This window comes from Caenorhabditis remanei, chromosome I (genome assembly GCF_010183535.1).
Source record: "Caenorhabditis remanei strain PX506 chromosome I, whole genome shotgun sequence".
In the NCBI taxonomy this organism is placed as follows: Eukaryota; Metazoa; Nematoda; class Chromadorea; order Rhabditida; family Rhabditidae; genus Caenorhabditis; species Caenorhabditis remanei.
The window spans coordinates 4,426,881-4,454,604 of record NC_071328.1 but is presented as its reverse complement, the minus strand read 5'-3'; the positions used below and the strand labels follow the sequence as shown (position 1 = coordinate 4,454,604).

General features: G+C 38.4%; 8 protein-coding genes across 8 annotated transcripts; 4 read left to right on the top strand and 4 right to left on the bottom strand.

Moving 5' to 3' along the window:
• Positions 1-1,851: 1,851 nt before the first annotated feature.
• Positions 1,852-6,712, top strand: GCK72_000712 (uncharacterized protein; the record flags this gene model as incomplete). The annotated part of the gene is made up of 8 exons (XM_003109110.2): positions 1,852-1,917; positions 1,965-2,074; positions 2,817-2,926; positions 2,978-3,101; positions 3,156-3,224; positions 3,325-3,443; positions 3,491-3,639; positions 6,356-6,712. 8 exons carry the CDS (start codon positions 1,852-1,854, stop codon positions 6,710-6,712), a joined length of 1,104 nt encoding a protein of 367 aa, XP_003109158.2.
• Positions 6,713-7,937: 1,225 nt separating this feature from the next.
• GCK72_000710 (uncharacterized protein) lies at positions 7,938-12,119 on the bottom strand (the record flags this gene model as incomplete). The annotated part of the gene is made up of 10 exons (XM_053722629.1): positions 7,938-8,065; positions 8,114-8,246; positions 8,346-8,742; positions 9,521-9,636; positions 9,681-9,867; positions 9,959-10,067; positions 10,117-10,375; positions 11,386-11,547; positions 11,857-11,948; positions 11,996-12,119. The coding sequence occupies 10 exons, from the start codon at positions 12,117-12,119 to the stop codon at positions 7,938-7,940; spliced, it is 1,707 nt and encodes a 568-aa protein (XP_053591274.1).
• GCK72_000711 (uncharacterized protein) lies at positions 8,358-10,322 on the top strand (the record flags this gene model as incomplete). The annotated part of the gene is made up of 3 exons (XM_053722630.1): positions 8,358-8,709; positions 8,792-8,857; positions 10,147-10,322. 3 exons carry the CDS (start codon positions 8,358-8,360, stop codon positions 10,320-10,322), a joined length of 594 nt encoding a protein of 197 aa, XP_053591275.1.
• Positions 12,120-14,965: 2,846 nt separating the features above from the next.
• On the bottom strand, positions 14,966-19,328 carry GCK72_000708 (uncharacterized protein; the record flags this gene model as incomplete). The annotated part of the gene is made up of 3 exons (XM_003109101.2): positions 14,966-15,255; positions 15,892-16,543; positions 19,185-19,328. 3 exons carry the CDS (start codon positions 19,326-19,328, stop codon positions 14,966-14,968), a joined length of 1,086 nt encoding a protein of 361 aa, XP_003109149.2.
• Positions 15,783-16,541, top strand: GCK72_000709 (uncharacterized protein; the record flags this gene model as incomplete). The annotated part of the gene is made up of 1 exon (XM_053722628.1): positions 15,783-16,541. The coding sequence occupies one exon, from the start codon at positions 15,783-15,785 to the stop codon at positions 16,539-16,541; it is 759 nt and encodes a 252-aa protein (XP_053591273.1).
• Positions 19,329-19,700: 372 nt separating the features above from the next.
• GCK72_000707 (uncharacterized protein) lies at positions 19,701-20,739 on the bottom strand (the record flags this gene model as incomplete). Its single annotated transcript, XM_053722627.1, has 2 exons — positions 19,701-19,839; positions 20,636-20,739. 2 exons carry the CDS (start codon positions 20,737-20,739, stop codon positions 19,701-19,703), a joined length of 243 nt encoding a protein of 80 aa, XP_053591272.1.
• Positions 20,740-20,786: 47 nt separating this feature from the next.
• GCK72_000706 (uncharacterized protein) lies at positions 20,787-21,776 on the top strand (the record flags this gene model as incomplete). Its single annotated transcript, XM_053722626.1, has 3 exons — positions 20,787-20,876; positions 20,930-21,149; positions 21,196-21,776. 3 exons carry the CDS (start codon positions 20,787-20,789, stop codon positions 21,774-21,776), a joined length of 891 nt encoding a protein of 296 aa, XP_053591271.1.
• Positions 21,777-22,700: 924 nt separating this feature from the next.
• On the bottom strand, positions 22,701-26,296 carry GCK72_000705 (uncharacterized protein; the record flags this gene model as incomplete). Its single annotated transcript, XM_003109289.2, has 10 exons — positions 22,701-22,820; positions 22,871-22,976; positions 23,073-23,194; positions 23,245-23,469; positions 24,182-24,563; positions 24,609-24,735; positions 25,606-25,685; positions 25,732-25,830; positions 25,883-26,046; positions 26,219-26,296. 10 exons carry the CDS (start codon positions 26,294-26,296, stop codon positions 22,701-22,703), a joined length of 1,503 nt encoding a protein of 500 aa, XP_003109337.1.
• Positions 26,297-27,724: the final 1,428 nt, after the last annotated feature.

The following is a 27,724-nucleotide window of genomic DNA, read 5'->3' as shown; positions in this document are numbered from 1 at the left end:
AAACACAAAATTTACAAAAATTTAATAAAAGCCATTAGCACGGAACGCTTATTACAACCGTGCTCTACCGAATCCGAAGAAAATTGCGCGCGAAATTGAGAGACTCAGAGAAAAAGAGAGATTTCTCTAGGGCGTTTCGGTGGAGCGCGGTTGTAAGAACTGTGCCGTGCTAATAGCAACAAAAATAAACGAAAACACACGATTTTACAATAAAACCACACAAATTACAACAAAAATCACTTTTTTCGTTTTCAGCTAAAAAGATATTCAGAATCATAAGAAATAGTGATCTTCTGAGTTCAAACTTCTAAAAAAAAACTTTTTTCAGAATTCACAGATCTTCCACACCTTCTTCTTCTCATTGTTATCAACAACTCCTCCAGAATCCCATTATAGAAAAACGAAGTGAGTCAGGGGGAACAAGCACACATAGACAGTCTCTCTCTCACATCCAAACAGTTTTCCAGGTTCATGACATCTGTTTGAATGGGGGCACAATCATTTTATTGGGGGAAGAGAGAGAGAGAATTGACAAATAGTTGGCAGGCAGGAAACGATCCCAACTGTGCAAACTTCGAATATGAAGAAGTGAAGAGAAGTCGAGAGAAACATCGGCGCTCCCATCATTTGACAATTTTCAGAATCACTATAAATTGGAACAACTATTTGCGGCGCTGCTGCGTTTTTACTCTCTTCCAAGTTCAAGTTTTCTAGATTCTCAATTTCTGTTTCTCAAATGTTCACAAATCTATTTCATTGTCTTTTATTGAGAAAAGCCTCATCACAATTGTAAAATAATCTCAATCATACATAGAATATGGGCGGTGGCGCGGCTCCGCCCACTTTCCGGATTCTTGATCTACCCGAAGCAAGCTTAGAATTCAGAAATAGAGATGAAGATTATAGAAATGTTGAGAAAATTTATTTTGAATCTAACTTCAATCAAAAATAATGGAAAAAAGATAAATAGAGTTTTGAAAACTCTGAAATCGTGGTAATTATTCATAGAAAAAATCAAAATCCTCAAACAATTCTCGACGCAGATAGCTGCACTCATACTAGGCTAACTTCAAATAATGAGGCAAAGTCACAGTTTATGTAATTGCTTTATCTTTTTTGGAAGCGCATTTACAAAAAATTGTAAACCACAAAGATGAAAATCAAAGAAAGACTGAAATCTATTAAAATTTCAGATTATGATACTTCAGACAATTCTAAGAAACTTTCAACATTGGAGCATATTCTAAATATCGCTCTAAACGCTACAATTCCCGTTCTCATGACTCAGAATGAGCCTAGATGGAAGAGTTTTTCAGCGCGGCCGTGTAGTCCTCTCGGACAAGATTTCTGTTCAATTGCTCGTTTTCTCACTTTTTCCAATAAATTGAAAAAATCGCGAAAGTTTGTAGAAAAAAGGGAGGAAATAAGGAATTGAACAGAAATCTTGTCCGAGAGGACTACACGGCCGCGCTGAAAAACTCTTCCATCTAGGCTCATTCTGAGTCATGAGAACGGGAATTGTAGCGTTTAGAGCGATATTTAGAATATGCTCCAATGATGAAAGTGTCTTAGAATTGTCTGAAGTATCGGAATCTGAAATTAAAAAAAAAGACTTCATTCCTCCTTCCAGCACGTTCCAAGTATATGTACTTTCCACCCCCTGATGAGTCACAGTTCATGACATTTTTCTAACTTTTTTTCTGTATTCCCGGAACTCTTTTCGACTGAATACATCAGTGTCGATTCAATGTGGGAATAAGTTTTTGTGTTGTGTCTAAACAGCTGGTTTCTCTCTTCATTCTCTCGCCCTTTCTTCTCTTTTGTGCTTTTTCAAATTGACCAATTTTTCAGATGGACATCATCATCAAACAGGTATTATTACTTGTGATTTTCACAGTTTCCGTCTCAGATGCAAGGGTGAGAATTGATGAGTTTTTGAGGTATGAAAGTACAAAAGGATTCAGGGTCGACGGATCAATATATATGGTGCTGAAAACGGGCATAGTGATATTGTACAATTACGGGGTAATATGGCAGCGAATCAACAGGTTTTCAACTCGCCGATACGGGAAAGGTGAGTAGACAACCGCGCTCTACCGAAACCGAAGAAAATTGTGTGCGAAATTGAGAGACTGTGCCGAGGTTATATTGATACTTTCCCAGTTTTCCATATTTTTCGTCAGAACTAGGAACATTGCTAATCAATACATTTCAAAGCTGAACAAACTTTCCTGTCGATTTTACACCAGATGACTGAACGGATAGATCTTTCCTTTTTGCAAGAGATCCTGTAAACAGCGTGTTCTTGGCAAGATCATCTATTAGAAGTCGAAATAGAGTGATTCCGAATCTATTTCTGAATCCGAATCTATTTCTGAATAAGCTAAGAAGAAATTTTGAACCTTTGTACATTGGAAAGTCTAAAGTTCTGCTATTTGTATGCTCACTGTTTTTTGGAAATCAAAGTTCAGAGAGCTATGTAGAAATTTTTTGAGTTTCTGGCTATTTTAATTTTTCAGTTATTTAAACCAGACTTGTTGAATTTTTTTTGAATAAAGTATAGTTTTTGACCAAAAATTTAAGCTTCAATCAAAATGCGAATATGTATGATAATATAAGCGTAACTGTTCACCATACAGTACTCATACATATGATCTACTGGGGGAGATATGACGCTCTAATGGCAAAACAATAGTCAGGGTTACGGTATGTGTTGGCACCATGCCAGTTTTCAAACTTAAGGATTATGGAAACATTTCCGCATAGCACATGTGTCTGAAACCCAAATTTCAGCTATCCGATTTCCCGGTTTTCAGACGACCCACTCTCCGAAACGCACTTTTATCAAATTCCCCATTAAAATGGAGCAAAATGCAAGATTCGGACGGAAACTACGTGATTCCTTTTGTGATTTCTGGAAACTATGGTACTCTTTGATTCTTCTATACCTCAATCCTTAACTATAACTCATTTTCAGATTCCCTCGAACGAAAAATCATAAAAAGTGCAATGGAGAAGATCGCACAAAATACATGTATTCGATTAATTCCTCGAACTAATCAACCGGATTATGCGGAAATTTTGAATAAGAAGGGTCAAGGGTTTGCTTAAATTTTCGGAGTTTTTTGGATAGAAATTGATGATTTTTCGTTCAGATGCTACGCAAGTATCGGTCGTTTTCCCGGGAAGAATGTGGTGATGTTGGAGAGCAATGACGATCAATCGTAGGGCGCATCGCTGCAATTGCGCTCTATTGATAATTCGCTTCTTTTTCTCAATAGAGCGCACTTTCCCTACCCTTTCTTCTACTCTTCCCATTTTCAGATGCATCCAAGAAGATACAGTAATCCATGAGCTATTCCACGTCATCGGATTGTGGCATGAACATATGAGAGCAGATAGAGATGCGTTCATTAATGTGATGTATAAGAATATTGAGCCAGGTAACGGAAATTTGGAATCTTACGGAAGTTTAGATGCTTTTTCTCAGCTCAATATCCGCAATTCGAGAAGTTGTCATCGAGGGATGCCACCACTTACAACGTTCCATATGACTATAAATCAGTGATGCATTATGATGAGACAGCGTTTGCGAAACCCGGAAAGATTAGTATGATGACGAAGGATTCGAAATTTCAGGTATGGGGTTTGGTGGCCTAGAAAATGAGGAAATGATCCAAATTTGAAAAGCAAAGTTTTAGATTTTGGACCGCCATTTCGTAAGATTGAAAAAAGGACTCTAGAACCAATAAGTTCCTTTTTTGAAATATCGAAAGTAGTTGACGGACTAGTTTTCCAAGTGCTAGATTTCTAGGCCATCATTGAAGATGCAACATCAATAGGGAAGGGCTCCGGGGCTTGGTTGATTGGGAAGATTGGTAACCTGAGTTTTCCGAAATCCTATTAAATTTTTTTAAATTTAAGAGACAATGTCAGTATTTCTCGAACTGCCCGTAGAACACATCGGCCAAACGCAATTAGCCCATTTGGTTTTTTGATATTATGGGTCCCTATGATGATCTTATGAAAAAACCGTACACCTTTTTAGGCTCCGCCCCCTTTCACATATAGAAAAAAATAGGGGGAGTGAAAAAATTAATTTTTTCCTTTCAACTGATATCTGAAAAAAATGTTCAGAAATGAGTTTTAAGCGTGTTTTTGAACATTTTTTGTGTTGACAACTTTTGAAAAATCTTTTCGTATCATTTGAAAAAAAGTGATTTTTTGAAAAAAATGTCAGTTTTTTGCATACCCCCAACAATTTTATAATTAGTTCCAAAAAGTTTTTTATTGCAGTTTGATTGTCTTTAGACCGTCCAGCTTTGTGCCGATTTTTATCCCGAAATTCCGGGACCTTTTTTTTCTATAAGCAAAAATGTGTGTTTTTTCACGAAATTTTCACGTACCCCCCTCCATGGTGAAAAAAGTGAAAGTCTCAAAATTTTAAGAAACTTTGTATATAAGTTTACCTAACAGTAATTCAAAGGATCACCAAGTATGAAAACATATAATGCTTTTCTTCTGAAGTTATGAGACCTCAAACACTCAATATCACTATTTTCAGATGGAGCTGTAAAAATCAGATATTTTTCAAATTTTCATCGATTTACTTGTTGCAATATTATTTGATTTTGCATTTTTCATAGGTTTTCATCAATTTTCTGAGAAAGAAAATTATCAGTCACGTTTTTCTCTGCTCGGTGTGCCTTGAACTTTTTCATATTTCTGTCTCCTTTCTACGGGACCTTCTTCTGGGCAGTGAAATGGTTCAAACTTAAGATTCCACATTTTTGAAAATGGCATTACTATAATAAATTACGTAGCAATGATATAGGCAAACTATTCATCAGTTTCCCGTCGGTGATTAATGTGAAAAAGTGTTGCAATGTCATTATGTTTCCTTTTTTTGCAACGTAGTTTTCTGATGTTTTTAGACTATATTTTTATCTCTGTCACTACTACATTTCAGTTCTGAACTTTTCTAAAAGTGTATTTAGACTCTGGCACTCCAGGCATCTCCGCATTGATAGAATACAGAAATATGAAAAAGTTCAAGGCACACCGAGCAGAGAAAAACGTGACTGATAATTTTCTTTCTCAGAAAATTGATGAAAACCTATGAAAAATGCAAAATCAAATAATATTGCAACAAGTAAATCGATGAAAATTTGAAAAATATCTGATTTTTACAGCTCCATCTGAAAATAGTGATATTGAGTGTTTGAGGTCTCATAACTTCAGAAGAAAAGCATTATATGTTTTCATACTTGGTGATCCTTTCAATTACTGTTAGGTAAACTTATATACAAAGTTTCTTGAAATTTTGAGACTTTCACTTTTTTCACCATGGAGGGGGGTACGTGAAAATTTCGTGAAAAAACACACATTTTTGCTTATAGAAAAAAAAGGTCCCGGAATTTCGGGATAAAAATCGGCACAAAGTTGGACGGTCTAAAGACAATCAAACTGCAATAAAAAACTTTTTGGAACTAATTATAAAATTGTTGGGGGTATGCAAAAAACTGACATTTTTTTCAAAAAATCACTTTTTTTCAAATGATACCAAAAGATTTTTCAAAAGTTGTCAACACAAAAAATGTTCAAAAACACGCTTAAAACTCATTTCTGAACATTTTTTTCAGATATCAGTTGAAAGGAAAAAATTAATTTTTTCACTCCCCCTATTTTTTCTATATGTGAAAGGGGGCGGAGCCTAAATAGGTGTACGGTTTTTTCATAAGATCATCATAGGGACCCATAATATCAAAAAACCAAATGGGCTAATTGCGTTTGGCCGATGTGTTCTATGGGCAGTTGGCCTTAAGTTGATCACTAGAGAAAGTGTCTCTTAACTATTATTGACAAGAGCTCAAAGTTCAAGTTTCCTGTGTTCTAAAAGCCAGGGAAATTTTCATAGACTAAAATTTAGCTGGAATTTGATTTAGCTGAATTTGTAGCTAAAATTCGGGGTTTTTGGAAAAAAAACAATTTCTCCGATTTTCGAAAATTCGGGGAAGAAAACGAGATTCTGAATCAGAAGTCATAGATTCTTGTTTAGTTCAGCTATAAGAGTATTAATGGACTCAAAAATCTCTTTTTCGTTCTTCTTTTTCTTCTCCGGATTTTCAAAATTCGGGGAAGAAAAAGGATTTTCCGATTTCGGATTTTGAGGTTTTTCGATTTTGAAATGCATGATAAAACTTTGAAATTCGGTTATACGGTTTTTTATTCCGCAAGAATCTAGACAAACTTCTCATCCAAAAACTTTTCCGTTCAACAAAACATTTTCTCGTCTAAACTCGCGTATTCAAATGACCGTGATGTCTGCCACAGAACTCTCATCTTTTCTTTCCAGAAAGTAATCGGTCATCCACGTGACGCCTCTTCCAACGATTACAAGAAAGTGTGTGCAATCTATCACTGCTCGAAGTGTATGAATCAAGATTTCGATCAACTTGTTATCAGAGACAATATAGATCTCCGCAATCCAGTCATCACTAATCCCCCAGTAAAACAGGGAGACTCATCCTCTGATTGCACTGATCGATTAGGCATCTGTCCAATGCTGAAATCAAGAGAAATGCTCAATTGTAAAGTGATGTCAACGTTCTGTTGTTCGAGTTGTTCTGCTCCGACATCAACCACTACAACCACCTCATCGACACCTTCTGATTCTTCGCTGTGGCAGAGGATTAAATCGATTTTTCAGTGATTTTTGATTTGGAAGCTTAATTTATGACTCTTTTACGGTGTTTGTATAAATAATAGAGTGTCGTCTCGCGAGAATCAGTTACAGCACTTTGCGAGAATTCCAGCAGAATCCAGCAACGTCTCGTTTCGTTCTGTCTCGTTTTGTCCAGCATAAATTTCAGCATATTCTCGTTCAGCATAGTTCAGCAAAGTTCAGTTCAGCAAAAGTTCAGTTACAGCATATTCCAGCACGTTTCATTTATTTTTCATTCCCGCATAATTTCTTGCTGGACATTGCGAGAATCTCGCGAGACTAACGTGGCCATTCTTTCGTATAAAGAAATTTAATTTTGACGTTTCTAATCATTTTTTCATGCAAATTTTTACGAAATAAATGTTGAAAATAAAGCAAAATTGACATTTTTAGAACCGTGACCTTCGAAAAAAGTTCAAAATGAAGGAATACTGTACTTGATTCACAATGAAAGATCACGGAAATAACACTTTAGCATAGATTTTTCTAATTTTCTCACAGAAAAATAATTCACGTTCGCTCGCGAGATTCTCGCAATGTCCAGCAAGAAATTATGCGGGAATGAAAAATAAATGAAACGTGCTGGAATATGCTGTAACTGAACTTTTGCTGAACTGAACTTTGCTGAACTATGCTGAACGAGAATATGCTGAACTTTATGCTGGACAAAACGAGACAGAGCAAAACGAGACGATTGCGAGAATATGCTGGAATCAGCTGGAATCGTCTCGCGATACGACACTCTAATAAATAATGCCTACTTGTTATTGGGAGTTTTTCAGAATTGGTTTTGGAATGTTCAGGAATTTTCGAGATCGTTAAAAAAAGAAGGAAAATCCATTTCTTTGAAAAAAGATTAATAAAAGAAACGTCTCGTTTTCCTATTCGGAAAGTGGGCGGAGTCCCATCGAATGATAAGTATAGTGAGCGGCGGAACCCGGGAAGTGTCGGCCGCTCGTTTTTGCTCGATATTGCCGACTATCTCGCTTCGGTTTGGTCATCCATACCAAGGTTGCCGCCGAAAAAAGTTTTTTTCGGGTTTTCGGGGTATGTAGATGAAATTTTTTTCGGCGGTAACCCTGTTCCATACAAATGATTATCACAATAAAATAAAAAATTTCGAGGATAAAAGCCATTTATTGAGATCATCGGTTCCAGATTCCACTCTAATTTTCAATTTTCAATTTCCAAATCAAATTAAAAATAATTAATTCTAAATATTCATGAGTCGACTACTTCTCCTCTTCCGGTCATGCGGTGTGTGAGGTTCTAAAAGTGGTTGAGACTCTCGTTTCTTCGCTGCCTGAGTGAACATTCCACTGTCTGGATCCGGTTTTTTACCTGGAATCATTAAAATTTGAATTTGAATATTTTCTAGAAATAACTCACCAAAACTTTCAGCATCCTCAATAGTCATCGGTAATGGTGCTCCGAGAGTTTCCGGAAGGAAAAATGTGAGAATTCCAGCGGATAAAGCCATTAGACCCATGATGAGGAGTGGCAGGATTTTCACTATTTTTCCCTGGAATTTATTTGTTTGGAATTGCGCTCTACGGACAAGAGTCTGCGTCACTCAAAAAGTACAACAGGGCGCGAATGTATTGCTCCGAAGTAAACTTACCAAATTCACAATATGTGGTGCCAACAACAGCCCACTTCCAGCCACCATACTGCTCATTCCCATTCCAATTGCTCTCACAACAGTAGGATACAGCTCTCCAGCGAAAATATAGATGACAGCGAAACCACTTCCGACTCCAAACTTCCCGATGAAAGAGGCAGAAGCCACAAGCCATGGATATCCATCTGGGACAAACATTGCAGAGACACAACCGATACCACAGACAATCATTGTCGCGGCGAGGGTCCAACGACGTCCGGCGCATTGGAGGAGAGGCCAGACGACGAAGTAACCGGGGAGCTCCACGGCTCCGTTTATGATAAAACTCCAGTAATCATCGACTGGAAGGTTCGAGACGTTCAGGGTGAGACCGTTGTAGATTATTGCATTCATTACCCTGGAATAGAGAAAGCAATCTTTGAAATTGAAGTTATAAAAAATTTCAGGCTTTGCAAACACGCTCTACCGAATCCAAAAAAGAGATGTTTCTGAAAAACGCCTAGTTGTCACAGGTAGATCAAGAATAGGGCTACATTTTTGTTGTTGACAAGTTTTTGATAGCTCCACACGCGTTTGAGATTTGAGCGTTTAAAGATTGCAGCATAACATTTTTGACAAAAAAGATAACGTTTGAAGCGATGTAACTTTTTGGGAAAGATGCAAGCTTATTGATTTTGCGTTTGTTGTTTAGATCAAAACTAGGGCTTCATTTTTGCAGTTGATAACTTTTTGATAACTCTTCACAATTTTGAGATATGAAGGGTCAAAGTTCGCAGGGCGATAGAAGGGCGAGAGAGTGTGCTCTGCGTCTCTTACCCTCGTTCTCCAGGTGTCAATCTTTGAAGCCGCATATCTCGAAACCTAAAATAGCTATCAAAAAATTGTCAACTACAAAAATGGAGACCGATTTTTGATCTACAATCTCAATACAAAAGTTTTTTAATTAGGATAAGGTAAAACACCGAGACGAAAGCTCAAAGTTGGTGAGAAATGAGATTTTGTTTCTGTACAAAAAAGTTGTCAACTACAAAATTAAAGCTCTGGTTTTGATCTGAATATTTCGCAAAAATGGAAATGATCGGAAAAATTTTAAGGCCATTACGTTCACACATTTTTATTGGGAGAGTCTGCAACTTCGCTCCAATGAGAATGTTCAACGAGGCGCTCTTACTCACCAAATATAAGTGACAATCAAAGTTTTCTTTCTTAAATTCGGAGTTTTGAACAAATCTGTCACGTTGTGACTCCTCTTTCGCTCCTCTTCTTCAGCGGCGTTTTGATGATTTTTCATCTGAAATCTTCTCATTTTTTCTGTTTTTATTTCTCCTCACTTACACTATCCACAAGTTCATCCACGTCTACATCAGTTTTCCCATTCATTTTTGCAATTTTCTTGAGTTGCGCCTTGGCTTCCGACCATTTTCCTACTGAAACCGACCATCTCGGGGACTCGGGAAGGAAGAAATAATAGCAGAAGAGGACGGCGAATGGGGCATTGCAGAAGAATGTTAGTTGACGCCATCTGGAAGATTATTTAGCAAGTGCGCTCTATAGACAATGCGAGACGCAGACAACGAGAGCGTCTCGTTGTCTGCGTCTCTTCACAGACTCACCGTCTTATAAACATCGCAACGACACCCAACAAAGCCATTGCTGCTCCGAAAAACAATGAAATCATCAAACCGGAAAAGATCCTTCCAGAATTCCCCATAAACTCCATACCTAAAAACTGCAGGCTAAATAATTTCTGGAAAGTTTTCCAAAAACTCACAAATAATAAACGGAATCTGAAAGAGTGCAGGAAAAGCGAGTCCGGTGAAGAATCTCAGAATTATGAATGACTCGATATCTTTGGCAAATGAATTCGCGGTTCCACAGACAACCAAAACGATGAGAATTACGAAAAATGAGCGTCGTCTTCCGAATTTGTCAGCGATGTATCCAAAGAGACAGTTTCCAATAAAGCTTCCGACGTAGAAGGAGGTGGTCGAGATTTCAACCCAAGATTGTTGGTCGCATACCAAGTTGAACTGGAAATTAGAGTTTAGATTTGGGTTAAATGAAAGGTTTTTTCTATGCAGAGTTTTACCTACAGTACCGCTCAAAAGGTTACCAATTTTGGCTGTTTTCAGTGGAAAATGACCAACTTTGGCACCGTATTTCGGTGTCACCTGATTGTCCGACAATTTTTTTTTGTATGGGTTGGACAGAGCAAAAATAGCAAATCATTTTTGTAGTTGACCTTTTTTTTTAGGAACACTACCATTAAAGTCACAGGTAACCAAAGTAGTTTCAATTTTGATTAATTGAGGACTGACGTTATATTTTTTATTCCAGATTATGATACTTCAGGAAATTCTAAGAATATTTTATCATTGGAGGATATTTTAAAACTCGATATAAACACCTCAACTCCCGTTCTCCTGACTCAGAAGGAGCCTAGGTGGAAGAGTTTTTCCACGCGGTCGTGTAGTTCTCTCGGAAAAGATTTCTGTTCAATTCCTCGTTTCCTCGTTTTTTCAACAAATTTTTGTTGTTTTGTTTCCTATTTTTTGCAATATAAATTGATAAAAACACGAAAATGTGTTGAAAAAACGAGGAAACGAGGAATTGAACAGAAATCTTTTCCGAGAGAACTACACGGCCGCGTGGAAGGAGTTTTTGTGCAAAAAAAGTTATCAAATACAAAAGTACTGCTCTAGGTTTCACCTACAATTCCTACGAAAATTGAAAAAATCGGAAATACATATTAGTGAATTTTCTCTTATCCAGCTAAAATTTTCCAAGGTTTATACTAAATTAAACTTTTGACGAGATTATGTATTAAATAGCTCAGCACAGTTCTTACAACTGCGCTCCACCGAAATTCCCTTGAAAAATGCCTTTTTTTTCTCTGAGTCTCTCAGTTTCGCACACTATTTTCTTTGGCTTCGGCAGAGCGCGGTTGTAAGAAGTGTGCCGTGCTAATACCATAATCTGCTACATTTTCAAAAAATTTGAGAGTTGAAAATTGACAATGCGAATCTCGAATTCCACTCACCTCTGTCACCAAACTATCCAAATAAGTCGAATTATCATAATCCCATCCATTTTGACACGGAACCAAGTCGATTCTATCACTATAAGTGTCCACTGGAGCTGATGTAAACGCACGGAACACATTGATTTGAGTCTCATTGTACTGTTTGCACGAGAGAATTTGCTGAAATTCAGTTTTTCTGGTTTTGAATTCTCTCATCCCTTTCTGACTCAATTTATGACCTGAATCAACAAGATTGTAGTGAGAAGTACAAACTACAAAATGTGTCTAATGTCTAGTGTCTTCGTCATTTTTTATTAGCGGAAGAACAAGAATTAATCTACAAAAAAGGTTCAAAAGAACGAAAAAGAAGTGAGATTAAATAGTCAATGATGGTCAAGAAATTTGAGTCTGTCTGTCTGTTCATCCGGATGTCTTTAGACTGGATATCCGGACAAACAGACACAGAGACAGACACACAGACAGACATACCGGATCATCCGTCAACGGTCTTAAATACTCTTTCCCTGATGGGATATGACATGTGTGAGGTGGGTTCCCGACGACGAAGGGAATGTTGAATGCTGAAATTCTCATAACTTTAAAATGTACTCGAAATGAGGAAAGTAACCTGAAAAAGCACTTGGAAGACTGGCAGGAAGACAGATAATGAAAAAGAAGACGAGTTGATAAGTGCCGTAATCTCCGACTTGTTCAAGAACATAATCGAAATCCGGGGGTTTGATGGCAGACATCAGAATGTGTTGACTGATTTCTGCGAATGTGTCCTGGAAATGAAAGGAGGGGTTATGAAGGGAGATACTGCTGAAATTTATGAGGAAGGACTAGAAAACTAGAATATTTGGAATATAAATACATATCATTAGCAAACTTTTCAAAGGTACTTTTGGATACTTTTTGACCAAATTTTGAATGTTTTAAAATTTTTACATTAAAAGAAATGCAATTCCTTGATGCATAACTATCTTTTGATTGAATTCTGAATTTAAAGTCGAAAATTCAAAATATTTTTGAATTTTAAACCCCCGGCCCGTGACAAGTTTGATTAGTACTCATTTGATCAGTTTTGATAAAGAATAGAAATTTCTAAAAGTTTGTAAATTGTCTCTTAGGAAACCTATTGAGAATTTGAACTGATCTAAGAACTACAAGAACTACAGTATGACGTCTCCGCCCATTTCTTGCAGAAAGTGTTAGAAATCGTATGGTGAACACTTGGAACTGCAGAATTTAACGAAAAAAGTGAATTGAGAACAAAAAAGAAAAAATGCTAAAAAGAGGAAAAACAATATTCAATTTCAATTGTTGAAATTGTAATTCCGAGAATATAACAGAGAAGTGACTCACAATACTGGAAATTCGTAGTTTCTATTAAAACAATTCTAAGAAACTTTCATTATTGGAGCACATACTAAAAGAACGCCACAACTCCCGTTTTCCTGATTCAAAAGGGACATTTGTGGAAGAGTTTTTCAGCTCCGCCGTGTAGTCCTCTCGGACAAGATTTTTGTTTCGAACAAGGTTTTTTCTTTGTTTTTTACGATATAAATCGAAAAAAAACCGGAAAGTTTGTAGGAAAAATGGAGGATACGAGGAATTGAACAGAAATCTTGTCCGAGAGGACTACACGGCCGAGCTGAAAACTCTTCCACGAAGGCTCATTTTGAGTTTGGTGGACGGGAATTCAGAGGGAAAAATAGAAGAGTCGAGATTACAAAATGAGAAAGAAGTTCACAAAAAAGAGGTTCAATTTTATCAATTTTTTTCTAAACATTTCTGAAATTTTCGATTTTGTAGTTGGAAATAGTTTAAAAATAAGATGGTCAGTTATCATTTAAATAATCCGATGCAATAATTCTCTAAATCCAAGAACCGTCGTCTACGTCACTTATGACAACTAATTAAAACCAATCCATTCTCGTTGATTTGCCAATTTTTGAAAAAAGAGAAAGTCAAAGTTTAGTTGGTTGCCCAGATGACTTGGGAATGAGAAAAAGGGGAACTTTTAATATGATAAGAGAGAAGAAAAAAGAAGAATAGAAGGAGATGAGATTCGGAGGAAATGATCAACTTACCATCGCCTGGAATGACATTTTCCGCATTCGGTTGGAATTGGAATTAGTTGGATCAAGAATTTTGAAAGTCGGGAAGTTTATCAGAGGGGCAAGGAAAAAGGGACTTCTGGAGAATGAAGGGGACAGAAAAAGGATTCTGAAGGAGGAGTCTCCCCAAAGTATGATTGAATGTTGAGTTGATTTTGATGAAAAAAGAGTGAAGTGAGTTACTTGAAATGTCAAGTGGACATCGAGACAAACTTGCACCCAGAAAAGAGATTTTCAAGCATCTAAAAGAGGAAAAGAAAAAGAGAAAAAGAGAATATTCTGGAGATGAAAAATCTTGGTTTGAAGGGTAATTATGTATTATATAACTAAAGTATCAGGTAGGCCAAAAAACTAGTTTATTGGATGCACATGGCTGAATTTTGCATGTTTTCATGTAATTAGTGTTCTCGATTTGTCTGAATGGCAAGGGAGTTTCTGTTTATTATAGGTTTGGGAATTTTGTGTTTTTTTAACAATGAAGAACCACTGGAAGCAAGTTACAACTCGGCTAATAGTAAGTGTCAACAGATCTACAGTAACGTGCGGTAAGATATACAATTTGTACTTTATCCGTTGAAACTTTTAGGGGGTGTTACGGTGTCACATGATTGTCCCACAAAGTAAATTATGTATGAAACATTCAGAACAAAAGTGGAGCTTCATTTTTGTAGTTGACAACTTTTCGTACGGACACTCCCTAGCAAGTTACATATCGACAAAGTAATTTAGCCCTCAAATCGTCTAATTTCAGTGCGGAATAGAGTGATTTTTTGAGCTGTCGTCTTAAAATGACCATAACTCTCTAGGAAGTGTCCGTCCAGAAAAGTTGTCCACTACAAAAATGAAGCTCTAGCTTTGTTCTGTATGGTCCATTAAAAACTTTCTTAGTGGGATAATCAGAATTACCAGGACACAGTCTCAAAGTTGGACAATTTCATCTGAAAACTGGCAAAGTCCATAACCGTTTTGAGCGGTACTGTACAGTTTTGGCAAAGTTTTTAGTAGAGAATGGTCAACTTTGAGGTTGTGCCACGGTGGTCCAATTTTTTAAAAACTTTTTTGTAGTTACATAACTACTTTTTAGTATGCAACCTGTCTGTAAAGTGTTTTCCCATCGAATCGGTCTAAATCAATAAAAAATGTGAGATTTCGGAGATGTAATGGGGAACTGTTACTTTTTAGAGAGGTCTTGTACAAAAAGGCTATCAACTACAAATGTGAGGATCTAGGTTTGATCTGCAATTACAAAACAGTTTGATTCTCTTTCAAAACAGATAGAAGTTGATGATAAAAGAGATCCATATCAAACGCTGAAAATAAATGGAGAAAAGGTCTTCGTTTCGTCAAGTGACCCCATTAAAACCAGGAAAAAAAACCCAGAAAAACCACAGCTGTTGCTTTCTCTATCTTCCTGCTCCGATTGATAAATGATTGTGTACTCTTTTTGATGTTCAATTTGAAATCTCTTTATTATATTTTCACACTTTCCGATAGCCTCCAAAATTCTGAGAATTCGCCGACTCGCCCGTCTCTGGATTTTCAGATGACGATGGATTCGGGGGAACTTGTTGTGGCTGTGGGGGTGGTTCCTCTCGAGATTTGGGTGAACGAGTTGGTAGAAGAGTTGAAATTGAAGGGGATAGAGTTGGAGCATTTGTAGTTGAAGTGAGAAGAGGAAAGATGGTTGGGGAAGGAACGATTGTGTCGGTTAGAGGAGTGCCAGATGGGGAGACACGGGACGATGAACGACGGGGACACGGGCAGTAACCTGGAATCAGAAAATGGGAATTTTTGTATTCTGTATTAGCACGGCACGCTTCATATAACCGCGCTCTACCGAAACCGAAGAAAATTGTGTGGGTGAGAGACTCAGAGAAAAAGAGGCATTTCTCAAGGGGATTTCGGTGGAGCGCAGTTGTAAGAACTGTGTCGAGCTAATAAAAGTTGGGATAATGCGCTCCACTGAACATAAAACTAGGCGATAGTGCGGTAGAGAGAGCTTGCAATAATTGTGTTGCTCATGCTCCATTATTGTCAAAATAGAAAAAGTAGTACTCAGCTCAACGGCAGCTTTCAGAAAAGTACCCACAAGTCTAGATTCAAAGAAAGTTGAGTCTTACCACGAAAACTACAGTAACCCAAACCAACGGGTTACCGTAGTTTTCGTGTCAAGACCTGAACCTAGGCATGTGGGTAGTTTTCTGAAAGTTCTCGTTGGGCCAAAAGTGATTCTAGAAACTTTATTGGCCGAATTTTATTATCTCGGCAGCGTTCTTACAACTGCGCTCCACCAAAATGCCCTTGAAAAATGTCTCTTTTTCTCTGAGTCTCTCGATTTCGCACACAATTTTCTTCGGTTTCGGTAGAGCGAATTTGCTACCAGATCTTTGTGCCCATAACTCACCCGAATCAAAACCAGGAACCCCTTGCTCTCCTGGAATTCCATCCGGTCCTTCCTCTGCCTTATCCCCCGGATTCCCTGGTGGACCTTCTGGTCCTTCGGCCCCATCTTGTCCATCTTCCCCAGTTTCTCCAGTCACTCCAGGCATTCCAACTTCTCCGGGCGGTCCTGGAGGTCCAGCTGGTCCAGGTATCCCCACTCCACGTGTCCCATTTGTTCCCTGTTTTCCGTCCTCTCCAGGCGGTCCGGGGAATCCGGGGAATCCAATGAATCCAGGTTCTCCATCTACACCTGGCTCCCCATCTTCTCCTGGTTTCCCTGGACTTCCTGGCTGTCCATCGTCTCCTTTCTCCCCTGATTCTCCGTCCTCCCCGGGCGGTCCAGGCTCTCCGGCAACACATGGAATACACTCGACGGGTCCAATCATTTCTTTGAATACATCCATTCCATCTGGTCCTTTTCTTCCTTGTTGTCCGTGTGGACCATCGGATCCTTTTCGACCGGGACGACCGCGGGGACCATGGGGACCGACGGGACAGTTGATGGCTGGACCCGTGTCACAGTCGCAGGGATCTTTTTTGGGGTCAGAAGGAGGGGTTTCACGAGGGAGACGGATGGAGGGGAGCATGTCTTCCCAGGCTCCGTTCGCGTAGAGCTGGAATTAGTCAGATTATAAAAAATCTTGATTTTGGATAAATATAAAAAACCAGTCGGTTGACGCAGCCTACGGCTGCTCAACCTCCTTCCCTACACCACCCTTCTCAGTTTTACAGCGCCTGCGGCGCTTCCTAATTAATTAAGACAGTCGGGCCAAAATTATTTTCTACTTCTGGGTCGTTTAAAGCTTTTCTTCACTTATTGGTAGTTTTTGTTAACTGAGCAGTCCGTTCCGACAGGAAACAATTGAAACATCTATCCTTTCCTGACTACTTTTTACAAAATTTCTCAATGACTTTTTCTATCTCGATGGAAAGGAATTTAGAAAGAGACGTTTTTAAGTTTACCAATCTGAACTTTCTTCTTATGTTTTCCTTATTTCAAAATAATCTCAATGAAGAACTGGAACATAATCACTCTTCGTTTTTCCCTCCTCAAAAAGCGAGAAATCATTTCAGATATCAATTGTTGACTTTTCTTACTGTTCGGCGGCGATGCCGCCTCCCTCCTCTAAGTATGGCAAGATAAAGCAATGAGTTTTAACACGATCGAATGGAAATCCCGAATCTTAGGATACGTAACAGAGAAAAAGTCTTCCTCAGTTCTTCTTTCTTTTACAGGTTTTTTACTTTACCTTTACTGAATCTACCTTTACCCGAACTATTTTAAAATACAGAAAAAATGAAATTTGGTAACTCTTCTTTTTTCCATTCTTGAAAGTTTTTTTTTGAAATTTTGACTGATCGGCGGCGATGCCGCCTCCCTCTAAAAAATGCGCGAAACTCGGAGCAAAAAAATCCAACTTTTCGGGAGTTTTGTACTTTTTGGCTATTATCATTCAAAAAAGCAAATTCGAAACGATCAGGGTGCAAACTTATAGAGAATTCTAAACGCATACGGAAAGTCAATACCCTTGTTAGGAATTTGAATTTTCTATTTACATTATTATAACAATGCACGTGAAGTATGTTTTTTTAAGTTTTGATTCCCTCATGACGTTGCGGACAAAAATCTTTCTGTAAACTGCCATCAGTTTCTGACTCGGTGTTTGTGAGATTCCGACTTCTGCATTCGGCTTTTGGCCCAAAGTTTTTTTATTCCGCTTTCCGCCATTTCAAAAACCGCATTTCGCTCAACTCCGGTAGCGGTGTGGACAGTGTCAAATTAATATAACCCCTGTAACTTTTTTGTCCCACTAAATCTCGACAATAACAAAGATATTTTAACTTTCGTATACTGGCTGTCCATGTTCTTATCAAAACAAAAAACCAAAAAACATTTCTGACCTGGCGGGAACGAACTCACTACCCCATGCGTAAAAGTCATCTGCGTAGACCGCTACACCATACACGGCGCGGCTCGCCGCTTTCGAGAATGCAGTCAAGAAACAGCGAGACAGTAGTATTAGCTTGATGTTTTGAGCTTTCTACCACCCTGTCGGGACACACCCTAATCAACGCTATTTACTGTTGAAATCGTCATTGTCTCCAGAAGACGTCAAAATCAACTTTTTCGAAAAACGAAAAGTTCGGGCATCAACTAAGACACATTTTCAATACATCTATCCAGGTTTCATAAAAATCGGCCCACTACGAAGGGAGTTATGGCTGGCAACAAACAAATACACAAACGGATCTGTTGAATATTATTAGTAAAGATCAGACCAGAGTCATGAATCTGAAATCCGGAATTCAAAAAAACAGGAATCTGAATTCAGGATTCTGGATTCTGGATTCCCAATTCTGAAGTTTGGATTCTATTTTCTAGATTCTAGTTTCTGGATTCAGTATTCTGAAGTCAGGGTTCTATATTCTAGATTCAGAATTCTATAGTCAGGATCCTAGATCCAAAATTTCAAATTCAGAATTCTGGAATTAGTCAGTTCAAGATCCGGTTTTCATAATCACAAAATCTTAAATCCGGAATCGAGGTTTCTAGATTCCAGATTCTAGATTCTGGTTTCAGAATCCTGAAGTCTGGATTCTAGATCCTAAAATCTGGATTCAGAATTCGGAAGTCTGGATTCTATATTCTATATTCAGGATTCATGATTCAGGATTCTAGATTCTGGATTCAGAATATCTGTTTTTTAAATCTCGAAGTTTCTGATTCAACTTTCAAAATTCTGAATTCTGAATACAGAAATCAAGCTCCGGAATCTCATTTTCCTAATCCGATAGTTCAGAATTCGGAACTATGAAATCAGAAACAGGGATTCTATTGTGTGGTTTTCCTAACTGTGATTCAAGAATTCTGATTTCTAAATTCTAGGTTTTGAAAGAGAATTCTGAATCATTTCTCTCTGAAAATCTAACTTTTGCATTCAGAATTCAGTAACCTGGATTCAAAATTTCAGAATTCTGAGATTAAGAATCTTGATACCTGAACTTTAGATTATTGGTTTACAATTCAGAATTCAGCATTTAGAATCCGGAATTCTGGGCTTAGGATTCAGAATTTTGACGACAAGAATACGATTTTAATTTCTGAATTTCAAGATTCAAAAATCACTGGTGCAGAATTCAAAAGCTTATGAGCAGAATTATGAATTTCTTTTTAAGATTCTCTCTTTTTAACTTGATTTTTTTTCTAATTTCACAAAAAGCGTCAACATCACCCCAGCCGCATCCCCCACTCACCTTGAACTCATCCATTCCATCCATTGCATTCATATGCATTTGAGCGACTTCATAGAATAAAGAGACAGTACAAGTCAACATTGGAATCAAAAAAGCAGCACATATTACTGTAATTCCAGATGCCACTTGGGTACCGTAACCCATGTTTGGTGGCAATCTGATTGTGATTTCCATCCGATTTCTTGACTTTATATGCACGTTGGCATAATATGGTGATACATTTAAATGGAAGAATTCGTTCATTTCATACGGAGAGAAACGTCTTCTTTTGATCATAAAATAAAAAGAGAGTCATAATCATCGCTAGACACTAAATACATAGATAATAACAATTACATTTAGAGAAACGAAGGACAGAGTGGAAGGTAGCGACCAGCGTATTGGAAGAAGAAGAAGACAGAGGGAAGGGGGGAAATGATCAGATTTAAAACATAATAAAACAGAAGTGAGTAATATAAACATTTGTTAGTCGGGGGCGAGTGAAAGTAATAGAAAAAAGGGAGGTGAGTATTCAGGTTACATTCTTTCAGTTACAATCGAAAAATCGTCATCGCTGTTCCATTCGAGTTTCGCGATTTCTTGCTCCAAATAGTTTTGTCGTTCGAGAAGTTCCACGTGACGTTCGTGTTGTGGCCAACGGCTGAGAAGTTCGTGTCTGGAAAATTGGAAAGTTGGCAATGAAATAATGGGAGCGTCAAAGGCGCGACAGCCAGGATGGTCACCAGAATTTAGTGGAAGATAAGTACTAGGAATGGGAAAAATCCAATATAAAAATTGATTTTTTGTGATTTCCAGTTTTCCTTTAAAATTTGCAAAAAAATCCATTATCAAAGATCATCACCAGAGTTGCGTGGAATTCCGACTTCCGTCATTCCATAACTGTGGAAAGAGGAAATTTCGCAGAAATACATGGAAAAATAGTCTGAAAGGACAGAAAATAGGCGTTTCTTCAGCCGAAAACTAATTTTTCACTGACTTCCGTTTTCAAAATTTTACTTCCTACTTCCGACTTCCGACTTCCGTTTTAGAAAAATCACTCCCGCGCAACTCTGATCTTCGCCAAAATCTGAATGAAATCGAAAACTTTTTTGACAAAAGTCTGAAAATTCCTAGAGATGGATAACCGATTTTCAGCGATTTTCAAGCTAAATTATTGTGATTTTATATTTCTTCTCGACCTTGATGCAACTCTAAAGACGATAGATAAGGCGCCGAAGACGCGCCAGAGAAGTTGAATATAACATATTTTCGCAACGACTATTCTCTACTTCAGTATTGGAACGTTGAGCGCCACGGGCGCGACAGCCGAATTCAAAATTCAATTCTATGAAATTTTCCTGTTCACGTGACCCTCTTGTACACGCTACAGTATGCCGAGTTCAATGAAAAAGAAAAGATTCTTATCTCTCTTTCACGTCATCCCCCATTATTTTTATCTCATTTCCCCTCACTTCTTATCGAATTTGGATTCATTCCCAATCTCATCCACTCTTCGATTCATCGCATCGAAAAGTGTGTGAACTCTTTCTCTCAAATCGACCATTTGAAGACTCATTCGAGAGCTTCAAGTCAACTGGAAGTTCGCAACTATCGACGCTATCCATGGACGTTCAAGATATCATTGGAATTGCTTTGAACTTGGCAACCGCCGGCACTGTCGGCGCGCTTCTCGTGTTGCCTGCGTGTGGCGGGGTGAGTTTTTTCAGTCTTTTTCAGTTTTCTGGTTAGAAACTAGAAATATTCAGAAAAAGGCGAAACCATCCGACAAAGGAGGTGACACACCGAGCAACAAAGGAGAGGGATCATCGAAAACCGATAACGAAAAGGATGGATCTAAAGCGGAAGGAGCTGGAACTCCGTCTGCCGCCGGTGATTCACCAGCGCCACCGCCGCCACCGGCTGGTGGTGCTCCGCCTCCACCACCAGCTGCCGGAGGACCGAAACCTGGAGGTCCTGGAATGGCAGGTATGTAGTATTCGAAATTCGAAGCATGCACAACGATTAATTTCAGCCACTCACGACCCGAACTATCAAACTCTCGCTGGAATCGGAAATGACTGTTTCGAGAAGAAAGGTGGTGGTGCTCCTGCAGCTGCACCAGCCGCTGGAAAACCTGGAATGGCCGCAACCCATGATCCGAATTATCAGACATTGGCTGGATTGGATAACAACGTTTTTGCGAAGAAAGATGGTGGTGGTGGTGCTCCAGCAGGAGGTCCATCTGCTCCAGCTGATCAGAATGCGAAAGCAGCGACTCATGATCCAAATTATCAAACACTTGCTGGTTTGAATAATAATGTATTCGAAAAGAAAGATGGAGGAGGTGCTGCCGCTGGTGGAGACAAGAAACCAATCCAACCCGCTGACAAGAATAAGAAAGCAGCGACTCAAGATCCGAACTATCAGACATTGGCTGCAGTTGGTGGAGATGTATTCGGAGCGGATAAGAAGGGAGGAGCTGGTGGTGGTGGAGATAAAAAGCCAGTTCAACCGGCAGATAAAAATAAGAAAGCGGCGACTATGGATCCAAATTATCAGACTTTGGCGGCAGTTGGCGGAGATGTGTTCGGTGCTGACAAGAAGAAGAAATAAGTGGAATGAGAACTATTGCTTCTGCTGATTAATACACGGCAATAAGATATTTTTTGATTGGAATTATTGTGTTTTGATTGGATAGAGTAGTAGACAACCAGCTAAATGTAGAACGGTCGAAATAATATATTATCACGGAACGCATCTCACAACCGCGCTCTACCGAAACCGAAGAAAATTGTTTGCGAAATGAGAGACTCAGAGAAAAAGAGACATTTTTCAAAGGAATTTCGGTGGAGCGCAGTTGTAACAACCGTGCCGAGCTAATAGATGTGAATCTATGACAACTGCGCTCTACTGAAGTCGCTGAATCGAGAAAAGTGGATGGACGCAGTTCTGTAGAGGAGAATTCAGAAGAAATTCTATTAATGAAGCCACAGAGAATCGGTCAGATCATTGAATGAAGTTTCAGATTCTTTTGATGAAAACGCCAAAATTCAGGAATTGATCTGGCGCGCCTCTGACGCTCTTTTATGTCAGGCTTATTCAGATTCAAAAATGTCCAAATTCGAGAATTTATGCGATTTCTGTATAGAATTCTAATCTAGCAAGTTATCAGGCGCACCTCTGACGCTTTTCGTGAATGTTACGGAAGAAAAAATGCCTGAGATTCCCAGGAATCAACACTCAGAAAATTTCAAAATTCAAAGAATCCAAAATCTGTCTGGCGCGTCTTTGACGCTCTCCGTAAATTGGATTTAATGCAACAAACGAATCTACACTTAATTCTAATCTTATTTCATGCTTATTCTTATTAAAAAATGCCCAAATTCGAATCTAGGAAGATATCTGGCGCACCTCTCACGCTTTTTCAAAGGAATCAACATTTCAAACTTTCAAAATACAAAACGTCCAAAATCTGTCTGGCGCGCCTCCGTCGCTTTCAATTTAATAGTTTTCCGACTGCACAACAGACAGAAAAACTCACTTTGCTCTCATAACCTCTCGTTTCAATACAATCACATCTCCATACTCGTGATTACATTGACAATGTTGATGATATATTCCTAGAGATGTTTCATCTCTCGTATCCGGCTCAACTGGCTGAAAATGAATAATAAGTTAATCCCATTTATAAACGAATGAACACGAACTCTCGTCTCCTCATTTCTGCATGCTTCCAAGAAAGCCGTGTTTCTATCCTCCTCATTGCTATCTCGTCGATTGTCGAATGGAGGCGGAGGAGCGTCTCGATGTGGTCTCAAAACGGATAGAGTGTATTTCGCAATATGCCATAGAAAGAGAGCTATTTCGAAATTCTCCAATTTCTCATATTTCTCCACTGGCAACGCCTACCTTTGCCCACTTCTTGCTCTTGTCGCATCTCGCAAATTCTTCGCCTCACTTTGAGATCTTGGACCTCGAAACGCGCCGCCCGTTGAAGCAGATTCACCCGGAACCACTGGATACGGAAGTTCCTGAAATTAATATTTTATTATATCTGATACTTTCGAAATTCCTGTCTCACCGGTTTCATCATAATCGTCTCGCTTCGATTCCTTCGATGAGTATTCACTGGTTGTGGTGCATTTAAATGATTCGAGGCGGTTGGTGTCCGTCCATTCGTTCCCAATCCCAATCCACTTCCAGATGCGGATCCGAGGCCAGATGGGCGGAATGCACGAGGTGGAGGTGTTGCGGCAGGACCATTGGTGTGAGTATCGGCTAGGGGAATGTTACCGTTCGGGAATTCCTGGAAGAAAGCGGATGGGGTGAGCAGAAATTATTGAATTTTTGTTATTTTTGGTAGCTTTTTTCTTTAAATTCTAAGAGTTTGAAGATAAAAATTCAATTTTTTCCAGCCGGCTTCTATATGAGTTCTACTTTTTTGTCACGAAAATCCCTTTTTTTCCATATTTATCAACCGGGCCGGCGCGTAACTCGCTTGAAACTCTTATGAGCTGAAAAGTATACAAAAATGTAGATCTCGGCGAGTTCTACGTCTGCGACCCACTGCAGGCCTGAGTGGCTAGCCGTTACTATGGAGCCGGGAAAAAGTTCCAAAAAACGCGAAAATGGCAAAAAAAAACCCATTCTAGACCGGATCACATAGACGATCTGCCATTCGGCCCGTAGTATTGCACAGCACGCTTCTTGCAACCCCGCTCTACCGAAACCAAAGACAATTGGGTGTGAAATTGAGAGACTCAGAGAAAAAGATACATTTTTCAAGGGGATTTCAGTGAAGCGCAGTTGTAACAACTGTGTCGAGCTAAGAAATCACGAACATATTTAGAATTCGCCGAGATCTACATTTTGGTATATTTTTCAGCTCATAATATGACATTTCAAGCGAGTTACGCGGCCCGGTTTGCAAGTATGCTGATAACTAAACTCAAGAAAAAAGTTCTTGATGCACCAAACAACTTTATGTAATTTTGCAATAGCCGAAATCCAACACTTACAGTTTTCAACAAGCCAAAATACTCGAGACACTCTGCTGACGTCGGTCTTGTATCCGGGTCATCGTGCCAACATCTCTTATAAAATCCAGATAAAATAGGATTACATTCCAGATCGGGCGGTCTCAAACTAGCCGTCGCCACGTTGTACAATAATCCAGGAACTGATAAATTTCTGTTGTAAGGATGATTTCGGGCGATAATTTGCCACATTATGATTCCAATACTGTAGATATCGGACTTTGTGTTATAATCCTCGCATCGAAACACTTCTGGAGCCATTGTTATCGGAGTTCCACGATTCGAAGTCATCGATTGATGCATTGTTGTGAAAGTTCCGAAATCACACAATTTCATTGTTCGATATCGATCACAGAGAAGCATGCTGGAAGAAGAAAGTGAGAATTCTCTCTTAGAGTAGAAATATTACTTTTGAAGTTTCAAGTCTCGATGAACTTGATCATTCGAATGGAATGTATGCACTGCAGACGCCAGTTGAAACAACCACGAAGCTGCATGGTCGATTGTGTAGTCGATGGATTTTCGATCGTAGATTACTGAAAATAGTGGAATTTTCTTGATGATTTTTGGTATAGAGAGTTAGTTTTTATGTAATTTCGTTTTTCACAAGAAAATTTCTGTGCAGAAAGATCCCTGACTCAATTTCACTAGTTTTTCCGCTCAAAATGGTTTAGCTCATTTATAAAAACTGTTTTTTCAATTTATAAAAACAACAATTTTGTTCAAAAGTGCAGTATTTTTCGCGAAATTTTAATGAAAACTGTGCTAACCATTTACAAAAATGAGTCAATAAGAGGTTATCGTATTCAATTGTCTTAAATTTGTGCTCGAATCATTATGGGCTGAAAATTGAATTTTTATGACTTTCTGACTGCTGACTCATTTTCAATTTATTTTCTGTTCAAAATTGTTTAGCTCATTTTCAATAACACTCTTTTCAATATGTAAAAACAGCACTTTTGTTCAAAAATGCAGTATTTTTTGCGAAATTTTAATAAAAACTGTGCTGGCTAATCGGCCACCTATTTCATATGATTTTTAGCATTTTTTATTAAAATCTATAATAAAATGATGATTGAATACTCAAAAATGAGTCAATAAGAGGCAATCGTATTCAATTATCTTACATTACTGCTCAAATCATTTTTGGGATGAAAATTGAATTTTGATGACTTTTTTCATGTTTTCCGGTGAAAATTTTAGTTGTTTTCAAATGTAAAGTCTGTCCTTTTTCCAATTTTTCAGTATTTCCGACGAAAATGTGCCAATCGTGAACTGACTCATCATTTCTGATAAATTCTTTCGGAAAACCTCAAGACTTGAGTAATCAATCATGAGTCATTTCTTAATTTACTGATTAATCAGAAAGTTGTCAATACAAGAAAATTCTATTTTGCCTAACTAACATTCAGCCATGCTTCCACAATCCATATACTCCATAACGACTCCTTGACCGTGACGTGGGCATCTGTAGAGTCCGTAGATTCTGGAATTCGCTCAATTTTTAACCAAATCAATAGATTAAAAATCACTTTATGATATTTGTATGATCTCGAAAAGCCCACATCACTTTCGCTTCTCGGATAAGGGTATTGAGATGAATCGGAGACGAGTATTTAATTGCGGCGGGTCTGAAAATGTATTTTTCCGTTGAGAAGCTAGAAAGTACGCAAATTTTCTTACTTATACTCATGATTTCTCGATCTCCTGTATCTTGTCTTCTCAACAACTCCATAAGTACCCTTTCCCAGTTGATGACTATTCAAATTATCGATACAATGTGCTGGAATTTCTGGAATATCTTGTGTCATGCACAAGCCAGAATCTCGTGTTTTCCGTGGCGCTGCCTGAAATTCAATTACGTTTATTCCAGGAATTATGCGTAGTTTTCTTCTCAAATGTTTGGATTATTCATCATGACGTGTCGCTTCAATTTTATTCAACACTGATAACGAACTTCGAGCGATTTATTTATAAACTAGCTTAGACTTATCGGAAATCCAAATTTCAAAAACTCACAACAGAAGCGGGACTCGGTGAATGACTCGAAGGGCTCGCTGAGCTACTCGACGGTTTACTGTGCGACGAAGTGTCCATTTTAGAGCCGAAACAGTGAAAAAATTGGCGATGGACGGCGACGCCGGCCGACAAATGGCATGTGTTGTGTGTGTGTATGTGTATGTGTACTCTTTCTCTCGCCCCGTTTCGCAGTGGGAATAGTGAAAATGATAGAGAGTACACTCGGGTTGGAGGAAGCAGACGGAAAACAACAGAACGGGAAGGACGGATCGCAGAAATTCGAGATCGGGGGAAGAGATGAGGAATCGTGAAGGAGATGAGGAAGTTACGGTAGCATTCTGAAAATAATGATTTGAAAATGTATGAAATTGATGAAAAGGAAGGAATTTAAGAAAAAGGATGACAGATTAAATATGTTTTAATTTAAAGCACACATTATCCAGGATACGGTATTAATCTTTCAAATTAGGAGAAAATCTGAAACCTGGAGAAAGAAGTAGAAGTTTATCGCTTCTCAAATCTATTAAATATTTGTTGATTCTATCCAGAATTTATTGTTTCTATCTGAAAATACGAGTTTTTCAACTGAAAATTAATTTAAACTGAAAAAAATAAACGGTACATTTAAAGGCGCACACTCCAATCTGGCAGTCGGGTCTCGACACGATTGGGTACAGAAGACAGTAATCCTAAATTTTCAGATGAGAAAGTCAGATTTTTTGCTTTTTCAAGCTGGAAATACGTCAAAATTCTCCGAAAATTCTTCCGAAAAAGTTGCTAGATGTCTCTTCTTGATGACTCTCAAGAAGGATCATACACGGGAGATGAATACGGAGGTCCTATAGCTGTGAGTTTTTGATTTTGAATTTTTTTTGCTGATTTGAAACTTCGACTCATTATTATTTAACTATTCATTTTTCAGTACACGCCATATCCACAAGAGGAAATCGCACCGTATGCTGTTCATCAGTGTAATGTCTGTAATAAAATTTTCATGAATTATAAAGGTAAGACTATTAAAATAATAAAAACAAATGGAAACTTGTACAATTTCAGGACTCCAACAGCATTCGGTCATTCACACCGACACGAAACCGTTTGTTTGTGAAGTATGCGGTCGTGGTTTTCGATTCAAGTCGAATATGTTCGAACATCGGACCGTTCACACCGGATACACGCCTCATTTATGTCCCTTTTGCGGAAAACAGTTCAGATTGAAGGGAAATATGAAGAAGCATATGCGAGTTCATGTGACCAATAAAGAAGAACTTGAAGCTGCTTACAGACCGTATTCAAGGTTTGAAAGAAGGTCTAAATTTTCTGTAATTTTGTCACTCTCCAATTTTTTAGCAACCGTCGCTCAGCATCACTCATTCCGGACAATGCTCTTGTTATACGTGGATCACCAATGCCGTTTTTCAATTCGGAAAAACGAAAAGTTGTTCCAAAACTTCAACTGGGAAGAGATACGTCGAAATGGATCAGTATGATTTGTCAAAATCAGCT